Source organism: Anabrus simplex, chromosome 13 (assembly GCF_040414725.1).
Source record: "Anabrus simplex isolate iqAnaSimp1 chromosome 13, ASM4041472v1, whole genome shotgun sequence".
NCBI lineage: Eukaryota > Metazoa > Arthropoda > Insecta > Orthoptera > Tettigoniidae > Anabrus > Anabrus simplex.
The window spans coordinates 13,380,780-13,393,464 of NC_090277.1; the positions used below are offsets into that span (position 1 = coordinate 13,380,780).

Sequence of the window (12,685 nt, forward strand, 5' to 3'; positions counted from 1 at the left end):
AGTTCGATCTGCTAATATGTTTAAGTAGGATGTTTTTTGAAATTCGCAGGATAAAGAAGCGTTAGTTGGTTCGATTCAGGCTTGATTGCTTTCATATCAATCACCGCCCCATCGAGACTCGGAACGGCGGTGCGATCGAGACGGCGGTGATGACAATACGGCTTGTGCTGTCCGATTCCGCGACTCCATAGATTTAAGCTAAAAGGTAAATTTTATTAATAAATTAAACTTTAAAAAATATTTATGAACCTGTGGTTGAAAACTATATGTTAAAAAAGGGCCCCATATACGCGCAGACTTCTGGAATACTTACCTGCACAGACTTGCCTCTGGGAGGTAAGTCGGAAATGTGCAGTTACCCACACCAAATACAGTAGAGACAATACGCGACACTTACGAATTTCGCCTTGCTAAAATGGGAGACAATTCGACGGTGGCTCTCCTAGTGACTTGACCTGAACAAATCGCGCTAAATTCAAATATCAATGGAAATGTATGTACGGAAATGGATAAATAAATTACGTCTAGAAAGAAAGTGGTATTGAGATATTAACTTCGAAGTTGCTAAAGCAATTCTGGATAAATGAATGAAGAATTATTTAAAAGGTTATTATTCAAAGACTAAAATTAGACACATAAACAACATATGAAATGGGCTGCTGTGAACTGGCTTGATCTTTCATTTATGCATTACGGTACTTTTTTAGCTTTAGCACTCCTGCCTGAACTTTTACGGTTAGATTTGTCTTTTTTCTCATTTAAAAACATTGTATGGTCACATTAAGACACTTGTCAATAAAAATATGGGCACATTCCTTGCACACATGATGCAATGAATTAACATTTAAAAGCTGGACAATTTTTCTCTTAACATGAAGCCTACTAACAGAAAGCAAATCTATAAAATTCCTTCTTTAATCTGAGAAGAGGGAATAAGAAAGAAAAGTATGAAAATGTTGTCGATAGTGATGCTTTGAGGAATATTTACGTACAATTAGAGTAAAAATGTAATATACCCTTGGCTGTATAGTCGAGGATTTTTAAAGTCGCTGGCCTGGAAATGATCTGAACAGGTCTTACAATTCTTATATAAGCGTAACGTCCCTTCTTTCTTGTACACCTTATCCAAATCACTTCTGTGACATTTCAAAACCCACAGATCACACCTACAATAACACATCGGTATTGAAGGTTAACTGCTGCACTATACAATAAAATATGCGTATTACATTTTATGCCAGTTAAAATATGGGTCGAGCAAGTCAGAAGGTTATGAAGTACTATAAAAATCTCTGTCACTGGAAGAATATATATGCAAACACAATATTACTTACATGTTCTTGTCACGAGGGAACCTGAAGAACGACCGCGCATTTTTCTCTACTTCGTAATTACTGCAGTCAAACACAGCACATACCTTTCCCCCCATGTTGAGAGGAGATATCAAGGAATGGCACACGCTACTGTTTAATTATGTCAACTCACTGGAAACGCATATATAACACCAAAAACGTCACACAAAAATACACGTGCTCTTATGTGAGAATCAGTACTGTTCAGGTCTATCCGCTAGAGTGAGTTCCAATAGCTGTCCCTCGATATCTCGCTAAGTGTCGCGTATTGTCTCTACTGTATTTGCCCCACACACGTTCAGACTAAATGATTATTTACCGAGGAGGTTGAATACGACGCGTTCAGCTGTTTTCTTTTAAGATTAAGCATTTCGGATGGTTGAAAAATATATACGGATTGAAATTAATTAGATAGTCGGTATAGAAGATGAGTTGTTATTTGGACATATTGTAGCACTCTGCACGAAGAAGACGCGCAAAAAATGATTTCAGTTTTCATATTTGTAGGTTACCACGTTTACATTTATTGCCGCAACTCTGAGATAGCGATTTCGTCGCAAAGTCTCCATCTGAATTCAAGCAGCGCCGGAATGTCAGAGACTTGCCTGCAGACATTTTGTCGACAGACGTATCGGCCATACACACACACAGAGACATGTCTGAAGAGACTGGTTTGCGCAGACTTACCTCCGACTAAGTCTGCTTGTGAATTACAAAATTAGAGATAAGGAATTCTCAGAGATTACGAATCTAACTCTACATCTCGTCAGAACGAAAGTATAAAAAGTACTTTAATTATCGTGCTCCGCCCAATGACAGAGCCAAATATGACGAGCTATTTCATATAATCTATGGTTATAGCGAAACACTTAGTCATGTCGATTGATTTGTATATATATGTGCGTTGTGTCATTTGTCCCATCCAGTGACTAGACGTATCGCTTTGCGAAGTCCAAAAATCCCTTAAGAAGAAAGAAAGAAGTACGGTATCTACTATATACAGCAGGATGACGAAGTGTGTATAAAAGCTCTAGAGATAGCGGTTGTGAATACGTTCACACGTTGAGTACTCTGTGATCTCTGGACCATCATTTCTTCTTTGCTATGTCATGGCACTTAGGTGCGGAGGGAGTTGGCTGCTGAGTGGATTTCGGCGCGTTGTCGGCACAAGTTTGTACGCTCAAAGGTTAAATTTTATTCCAGTGAGAATGTCATCGTCAGGCCCTGGAGACGAAGTGGAGGAATTTGATCTTATTGTGATCGGTGGTGGATCAGGTGGATTAGCCTGTGCTAAAGAAGCAGCGCAGTTGGGAGCTAAGGTAGTAGTCTTGGATTACGTAAAACCGACCCCCCTCGGAACGAAATGGGGTATAGGAGGAACATGTGTCAATGTCGGTTGTATACCGAAGAAATTAATGCATCAGGCTGCTCTCTTGGGAGAAGCTATTGATGATGCAAGGCATTTTGGGTGGAATGTACCCGAAAAACAGGTTATAACTCACGATTGGGCTAAATTGGTTGGTGCTGTACAAGACCACATCAAATCTGTTAATTGGGTAACAAGAGTGGAATTGAGGGACAAAAAGGTTAAATACGTAAATGGATCTGGCTTCTTCCAAGACAAGAATATCGTAGCAGCCTGCTTGAATTCTGGCCAAGTGAAGTGTTTTAAAGGCAATAAAATTGTCATAGCAGTTGGAGGTCGTCCCCGATACCCGGATATACCTGGTGCAGTAGAGTACGGGATTACTAGTGATGATCTATTCAGTTTGTCGTCACCTCCATGTAAAACCATGGTGGTGGGAGCTGGTTATATTGGTCTGGAATGTGCTGGATTTCTGAATGGATTGGGTTATGAGGCCACTGTTATGATTCGATCTGTACCTCTGCGAGGATTCGATCAAGAGATGGCCAGGATGGTGTGTGAAGAAATGCAGGAGAGGGGTGTCAAGTTCTTGCATACTACTGTTCCAGAGAAAGTTGTTAAAAACGAAGATGGAAGATTAACCGTGCACTGGCGTAATGTGAAGGATTCAACAACTGGCTGTGATGTATACGACACTGTCCTCTTTGCCACTGGTCGTCGAGCTACAACACAGGATCTTAATCTTGATAAGGTTGGAGTGAAATATGACAAAGAATCTGGGAAGATATATACCGAAAATGAAGAGACTACTGCATCGGATATCTTCGCCATAGGGGATGTTATCCAGGATAAACCAGAACTGACGCCTGTTGCTATTCATGCTGGTAGGTTACTTGCACATCGTCTCTACAGTGGTGGAAGTGAATGCATGGACTATACTAATGTGGCAACGACTGTCTTCACTCCGTTAGAGTATGGGACTGTAGGTATGAGTGAAGAAACTGCGATGCAGAAATGTGGGGAGGACAATGTGGAGGTGTATCATGCTTATTACAAGCCAACAGAGTTCTTTGTTCCCCAGCGAGATCCATCTCGCTGTTTTGTCAAAGTTGTCTGTGAGAGATGCGAGCCACAGAAGATCTTGGGAATGCATTTCTTAGGCCCAAATGCGGGTGAAGTCATTCAAGGTTTTGCTGCTGCAATGAAGTGTGGTCTTACATACAAAGCTTTGAAGAATACTGTAGGCATACACCCTACTGTAGCAGAGGAGTTTACTAGAATTCGTGTAACTAAACGTTCAGGTTTAGATCCTAAACCCCAGAGTTGTTGCAGTTAGGTATCTCCATTCTAGCTAGTGAAGAGAGAACTTGTTATTGTGCAGTTTTTGATTCACTGAAGCTGTAGAGTTGCGATCATCATTGTTGTCGAATGTTTTATGTCTAAATGTTTGTTGATTCGGATATGAAAGAGATTTGCTAGGATTATTACATCTTTGGAGAGTTGTTTGTGTTCAGAGCAAGTGTTGTGTATTGCTTATCATTATACATTTGTGGAACTTATTTTACACATTCCTTGGTTATCAGTGTTTATAGAGCCGGTAGTATTCTGCCATCTTACCTGCTTTTAATAAAAACATTATTTTTGGCAATATGAGGTGGATTGTCATCGAAGGAGTTGGTAACGCATTTTGTTCTTAAGCTTTTATTTTGTAGTGGTAATGTTACAAAAAAGAAGGGTGTTGGTCACATAGGCCTACTGAAAACTAAATATTTCCATATTTCAGTTCCTTTTCAGCAATTTGAGACCTTGATAAATTTTCAGGTTGATAAAAGTCTGAGTTTCATATTGCTAGATCCAATTTCCTTAAGCTTTTATTTTATAGTGTTAGACTAATTAAAAAAGAAAGTAGAGATGTTGGTCACATGCTGAGGACTTAATATTTGAATTTTTCAGTTCTTTCTGAGCAATTCTGGATTTTTGCAATTTTTCAGGCTGATGGGTAAAGTCATCTTGTAAGAACCACTGAAGATATAATTTGGTGTTTGGGTTAATACAGTTGATGATGGAATTACGATAAACACCAATTCTGATTTAAATATGCGCTAAAAGAGAATGTGAATGTGTGTTATAAGACATTAAAATAAGGTTAAGTTTACCGTTATGTTTCATGTAAATTTTTCAAATGAAAGCTTGCCAGATGTAATGTCTATGCCAAGGCACTGGATTCATGTGGTCCTGTCTGCACGTAGTCTTGTCTTTTTTTACAGCAAGAGCAGAGAATGAAAGCCCATTACTTTCCTGGTGACTTCTTGTTTAGTTGTATGTTGCCATATGTGCTACCAGAGTAAACCACTCGTTCACAAATATTACACGGTAGGTACTTTCAGAGATTACCATTACAGAGTTTTAGTTCTGGCAATGTTGGAACAGTTAATAGGTGTTACCGACTCTTCTGTGTTACGAGAGGCTGTTAAAATATCAGCAGTGGTGCTTCCATTAGAGATTGTATCAAGCGTTTTATGAGAACAACAGTGTGTGTGTGTGTGTGTGTGTAAATGTCTGCAGCATGGTATTTAAGATTGTTAAAATTCAGAAAAAATGACTTTTTTTATTTAATATTCACATTTTTCAATTCTTAGTGACATAACCCTAAGTTTTTCTTTATGCCAAACATGAAATACAAAATGTGTGATAATGTAATACAACTGTTAATATTAATGTTATGGTCTTGGCTTCATTGGTGATTTGTCACAAAAATTGCTAGCTAATATTTCAGTAAAAGTAGGCCTGGGAATTTCTGTTGTAGATGTGATGCAACGTGATCAGCATTTGCATTATTGTGACAATTTTCGTTATAAAAAGCTGTCTGTCATTTCTTTTAGTGGTGGGCATATTTTTGATTATTAGGTTTCAGTGAGCGACTTCTGGTAACGAACAGAGATTGCCAGCTATCTTGGCATTAATTATGTTATTTCTAAAGGTAATTGAAGTAATGTAATAGAAATGTCAGTTGTAGTGTCCAACACACGTCAACTTACCCTGCCATCTCATAGCTATTATTTGCTGTTAAAGTGCTGATTGTTACATTAGCACTTTGAAAACTAACTTAACATTAAGATAAAACAACATACGGTATTCTGTAAAATGGGTACAGTTCTCGCTGTCGAAGTGACAGAATTCTGCATGTTCTGTTGCAATTGATGAATTACTTCAGCACAATTTACTTTTGAAAATCAAGACAGAATTTTAATTCCTTCACTATTAACATTCTACGAGATATATAATCAGCTTTTATAAATGATAAAACTGAGCAGATTTCATGTTCACTACACAATGTGCACCAGGGAAGTTTCTTCATAGCATCTCCACACTGGTAGCTGGAGTTGTTTCGTGGCATGGTAGTCTTCTTGCATCGCCTTTATGCAGGGAATTCCTGAGTCGGGCAGTGGATCACTAACCTTCATCCACTTCTTACACCCCCGTGGAGACACTAGAGATGCGCATCTTATCTGCGGTACTTGTTGGCTCTTTGTCTTGATTCACTTTGATGCTTCATATAGGCCATTATTACAGAGGGCTCACCACACCCAAAGACATTTTACACCTAACTGCCAGGTTTCAACGAAGGCACACCTAATGCTGTTTGCTGGATTTCTGTTGCATTTCCTCCACTGGGTAACCAGCACCAGCTCCTCCACCCGAAACTCCTGTTAGAGAATTGAGTTATTTACTGCCGCCCAACACTCGGCGTTGACTCACTGGCTGTATGTTCTATTCCATCCCGTAACGGGTAACGCTGGCCAGACACTTTTTGGTAGCACTAAGCAAAACATAATTGGTGTACTTACTACAATCATAATAGATGCTGGAAGTGTTGTACTCGTTAACACCAGCCCTAGCCAAACAGCGCTCCTGTGAGGGGAATGTAGGTGTGGGGCTGAGATACTAGCAACCTGCTTGAGTGACAGCCTTGCCATCCTTGGAGCCATTCTGTTTTTAAGGAGGTTTCAATACATTGAAGGGCTCAAGACTAACTTTAATTTGTTTATCAGATCCTTCTCGTGTTTGGCTGAGAACGTTTCCCATTTCTTCCAGCTTGATCTGATAGATCTGCAGTATAATAAGGATGTGTCTGCAATCTTGAAATGCATACAATTTTTATAAAATACTTCAACACTTTACTGTACAGGCAAGTTGCTAAAGTTCTTTCCCATTCGCTTCCATGAATGTATGAAGAGTGCTTTTCCGTTGTGAATTTGACGAAGTGCCGGCAATGTGTGGGTTTAGCGGACTTCAGTCTGCGCAACTCCATGCAGTTTACTTTGTCACAAACCCTTGTTCTAAACCTACAGTACGTTGTAAGTTCAGATGTCACATTGTTCTTTGTTTTGCTGAAAAGAGTGAATACAGGCAGTGTTGTTATAAAATACGTAATATTATTTTTTGTCATCAGATTTGGAAGCGTCTGCTCAGAGGAACTGGCCGAGGGACACTACTTTTTCACAAATTGACATTGTTACTAAACACACACTAGTAAACAAATACATACCCTGTTTTTTCCTCTCCTAATCATGTTTGTTAATAGATTGGTGGTAAGCAAAACCCAGTTGGGTCACTATATTCAATATATTTTGTGCATTAATTAATACGTTGGGAGGAACTTAAGTGTTTTTAAATTTTTCTTTCAAGTATATGAGACTTTTTACTCCACTTTTCATTCAAGTCCGAATAACGTGCAGAGGAAACAGAAAAGGGCATTCCTTGGATCACAGCCACACAAGCATTTGTGTTCTGTTGCTGGGATCTATGCCATTATTCGTGCCCTTTATATTGATGATGATGATGATGATGATGATTGTTGTTGTTTAAAGGGGCCTAACATGTAGAACATTTATATTCATCATCATCATCAGTATATAACTTCCAGCTTGCTCCACTTATTTCAGTTTTAAGTCTTTTCACTTAGGGACAGTTGCCTGAAATGGTCCATTTAAAATATTACTCACAGAATTCTATGTTTTAGAAGAACTACAAATTTTATGTATGTCGGCTATAAGTTAATGAAACTTGTGAGTACATCTGTTTGAATGTTGTATATATCTGCACACTCCATAGGAGAGATTAAATTTTAAGTATACCACACTCAATAATATGTAATAGGATATTGACTGATTTCATTACCTACGTAGCACACGTCTCAGATGACAGATTTGCAACACATTTCAAACAGATGTTGTACTCTGCACGACAAGCTGTTGTGGATTTCCGTTTAGCAGGCTGTCTTTGTCAATGCCCACATACCCCGTTCTGTGTGGAACGAAACTTACCCAAGAAAGAGTCGACAGAGAAGGGCAGAGGTCCAGCTTGACCGGCGAGAAAGCCAGGGGAAACACATTACGCATCAGATGAAAACCCTGTCCCCACTAGCTGCATGTTGCGCCTGGTACCAAAACTGAACACATCATTTAAAGCGTCGGTGCATTAAAACCGTTCAATAATAGTTTCTTGGCTGGTGGGGCACATACCAGCCGTTACTTACAAAGGCTATGAAAGTGCAATTGGTTTCTTTATTCTGATTTTACCACAAACCCACAGCTGCTGTGATTGCTGGCATACACCCAAACCTGGGGATGCATTAGGGTGTGAATCTTGCCCACAGCTGGTTTACACACATTGTCAAATACTTTCTTTAATGTTTCCTGTGTAATGCATAATTAATAATAAACAGCCATCAACTGTAGAGTGCAAATAACTGCCATCCTCAGAGGCTTGGGTTCGATTGCTGGTACTGCCAGAAATATAAGATTTGCAGATTGAAATGGTAAATGCAGCTTCCCTCCATCGGAAGTATGCCTGAAAAAAGCCCCTTGAGATGAGTTTACATTTTACAGCTGAACCGGTTGCACAAAATTGACTCGCAGTATTGTGATTCGGAAGATGCATATGAAATTTCAGTTTCACGTTTCCCTCAAAATTCATATAATTTTCACAAAAGAACGTGTTCTGCCAGCAGTGCTCGCTCTTCAGTAGTGAACATTACCACCGGTATTTTGTGTAAACGCATTTCACTACACGCTGTTTACTAGCCTTCCCGAGACTATGGCCGTGCCAATGTCGCTGCTGCTTCTGCCGCTAGCAGCCCACTGCAGAGAAAATTCCCTGGTGCATTATATAGGGTCTTGCTCTGGTCATCACAAGAAGATGGAGTAGTTTTATGGAAACATGTTGCGCAGCCCTCTTTGTGCTGATCAGAAATATGCCCAGCGTTTAGCTCAACCACTTGCAATGCAAGCTATTTTTAAAGAATTAGTACATTTTGTCTTTGTCAAGTTGGCCTATGAAAAGCATAGTCATAGTATGTTAACTTGTTATGCCATGTTAAAAATATCCTGCAAGCTTGTCTGTGTATTCTTTCTTGTATTAATGTCAGAGTTTGGATTCCCTTAATGTTCTTGTTAAAGCAATACAAGATACACAAGTGATATTTTAGTTATTTTGTTTTGAAATTGATTCTTGTTCTTGTTGATTGCTTGTATCTCCGGTGAATGTTACAAATTGCTTTTTGGATTAAATTTGTCTTCAAAAATTTTTTGTAGTTTCTCTTTCCTTGACTTGTAGGAATAAGTCCCAACCTCCTTCTCTGGTCCTCCATGGCTGTTCTTGCATTCATTATAGAATTACAGTATACTCCCTCTAGTTCGGCTGCCAGGAAGTCCGGCCGGCACTTGTCCTTGAGTGAAGAGGAAAAACATGAGTAGCGCTGAGCGAAGTGCAGCTTTACAATCGGTAATGACTTATTTCGAACAGCAAACAAAAGCAACAGCAGTAGATGTAATGTTTATATAAAAAAAAAAAAAAGTAGTGTGATTTTGCTTCTAGAAAACGGCAATTGACACAAAAAACAAGAAAAAATAACTTTTTTTTGAATTCTGCAGAGTTTGACACAGTACTATACTTTTGTTTACAACAGTCTGTGAGAGTTGTATGAAGTGTTCCTTTACAAATTAAATTCTAATTTTTTGTAATATGTTTTTCTGTGTTTAATTTTCCACCACAAGTGTTCATCTCTCTTTGCGAGTGAAACTTCAATAGTGCATGGAAACATCATAAAGACATCAGCTCATTTCAGGTGAGCACACTTGGTAAAGACATTATTACTACTTGTCTTATAATTCGTTCTTTATTTATGTACTGTATTTGATTTAAGCTAAATATTAGTATTTATCGCCTGTTGTCAGTTAGTCTGCCCTGGGGTCCGGTCCTGAGGTGGCCGAACTAGAGGGAATCTACTGTATAAACATTTAATGCTGTGATAAATGTGTTTATTAATTAGTAACTTTTTGTTGTATATTACAAATTTTTGTATATAACATCCTGATTTTTTAATCTTCCTTCCACATCCCAGTAATATTTCTTGCAAAAATAACCTGATTCTGAACATTTTTAGTATATCTCGCCTAATGCTATTCTCAGCGTGCTGATCGCTAATGGCTTGTGGATTGACAATGAACTACCGTGAATCTGTAGTGCTGTTCCTTGAATTCTTGGAGGGTTTTAAAGACATCATTTGGTTTAACTAGTGATGGGCAACGCTCTTGCTCGAGTCTCTCGAGACTGACATTGCAGATCTCTAGACTCTCGCGAGAATCTTGAGATCGATCCTCCTGTAGTGCAAGCTGTGCGACATACCAGTAACTAAGACTGTAAACTTGATAGTATATCATTGGCAGTTATTGCATGAAATTACGTTCTGATATGAAAACGTGTGAGCCAATACCTTTTGTCAAAAGCCTGGAAAAGTACTGCATGTTTAACTATGAATCCCTTAATACCATTAACGAAAGTAAAAACAGAATGTCAGTATCTTAAACTGTTCACGACTTACTTGGGTTGGACATCTTAGCTGAATAACCCTGCATAATTTGTGAATAACTTTAGATAGAATGTACACCTACTTGAATACTAGAGGCGTGCATTATTCGAACCTGAGACTGGGAAAGATGAGCTTTGCTACATATGCAACCCCCATTACACATGAGTGAAATGTGTAATCTAAAATGCCCGACTTTGCTCTGATTCTTTCAGCAGGGGAAAGCACTGCATGTTGAACTATGAGCTCCTCGATACCATTAACGAAAGTGAATACAGAATGCCAGTATCTTAAAATGTTCACGAGTTATGTCAGGTGGACTTTTTAGCTGAATAACCCGTGTAATTTGTTAATAACTGTTATTAGGATGTAAACCTACCTGGATGCCTCACAATCGTCAGCAGGGTAGCTTCTTGTGATTCAGACCGAGCCAGAGGTGTTTTGTGACTATTCCTCATCATTGATATTATGCGTTTGTAAGTGCTGGATCATCCCAGAAGTATTTCGCCCGATGTATTTTACTTTTGAATAAGCAACACAGCGGGCTGTGCTATGTGACATCTCTTCAAAATAACAGACATCCACGACTTACGTTGCGTTTCGGACATCGTCTTCAAGTTGTCGTGTACAACTCGACACAATTTCACATTGCACAGTCATATATCGAAGTACCTAATTATGACGTGAATACTCTATAACATTGTAATGAATTATTTCCTTCGTCATGAAAATATCAGTAAACACAAGCAGTGGTCATATGTTATTGAATGCGGGGTCTGATAACGATGTACAACTACCTGTCGAAAGAAATGAAGCAAACTGAAGCATTTTAGATTACACATTCCACTCGTGCGTAATGATGGTTGCATATGCAGCAAGGCGCATCTGGCCTCGTCTCGAGTTCGAATAATGCACGCCTCTAATATCCAGGTACATGTACCTACAGTATTAGTCAGGTTTTGTACTTAAACCACTCATTCGTGTACCTACCAGTGCATACAATGCCAGAATACGTACCCTTTATAATTAGGTTATACTGCGTCAAAATAGACCTCTGTAGAAATGAACGCCCTAGTCGCTTGTTGACACGTATTTACGAAATTGAGAAGGCCCGTGGTGGGCTATTCGCATACTCTGCACAAACAACATTCAGCTCCGACTACCTGTAGGCGTACGACACGCTGCTCGCCACACAATGCGGGGACAACACTCTCGAGATCTCTCGAAATTTCTCGCGAGAAATAGTGCCTGTGCTAGTCTCGAGAAATCTCGAGACTTCGTCTCAGACTGCCCATCACAACGTTTAATATACGATTCATGCCTACTCTCATAATATTCTATATTGTATCGCATGGCATGTATCATCTCCAATGTCGTTATGTAGTAATTCTGCTTGCTCCAGGACAAAAGAACCTGTCGTGAGTGCTTCTTGCTCAAAAAAGGAATCACGTGCTCCTAATACTAGTTGAAGTTTCCATCACCAGACATTCTAAGACATTACGCTCTCATAGCTCTGTGCCTTAACCTCTGTGGGTGGGGGACGCAGACGAAGAATGCATCCACAGTGTCCCCTGCCTGTCAGAAGGGTCGACCTAGGGATGATGAAATTAAAACCACGAGACTACTTGCGATTAGTACCACCATAAGTTATGATTTTTATTTCCGTGTTGACGTATAACTTATATAATGGGAATTAATTGAGGGATGTTCCACCGTTCAACACAATGTATAAAACATGACATTTATTGGATTTAGGTCACAGATAATTCGAGTGCATTTGTACACTGTTGAACAGAGCTTTAGGAACATGTGTAAAAACTTGAAGTTGCAGAATACTGTTAGGTTCTTATTACAGTGGTTATAAAGGACATATGTTAAAATTTTCAGATGTTCTGAGTTGAAATGTTGGTGGATGGTAAAAACCTGTATTAAATATGACGATCTTTTGAAGTGCCGATGCTTGCAGTTATGTGAGACCTGTTCCAAGAACTTTCTGTAAATAGTAATATGTTTTATGGTCATATGTATTTTATGTCAATGATTGTAAGTGTATTTAAGGCAGTTTTCATGTTGATTGTTATTAGGATCCTTCGATTT

The 12,685-nt window shown here is 39.0% G+C and overlaps 1 protein-coding gene across 1 annotated transcript; it reads left to right on the top strand.

The window, feature by feature from the left end:
* The first annotated feature begins 2,283 nt into the window (after positions 1-2,283).
* Trxr1 (Thioredoxin reductase 1) lies at positions 2,284-9,306 on the top strand. Its single transcript, XM_067157311.2, has one exon. The coding sequence runs from the start codon at positions 2,462-2,464 to the stop codon at positions 4,052-4,054; it is 1,593 nt and encodes a 530-aa protein (XP_067013412.2). The 5' UTR covers positions 2,284-2,461; the 3' UTR covers positions 4,055-9,306.
* The last annotated feature ends 3,379 nt before the right edge of the window (positions 9,307-12,685 follow it).

Bases quoted from the DNA above. Each gene is read 5' to 3' on its own strand.
- Trxr1 (XM_067157311.2), top strand. From the start codon at position 2,462: ATGGCACTTAGGTGCGGAGGGAGTTGGCTGCTGAGTGGATTTCGGCGC.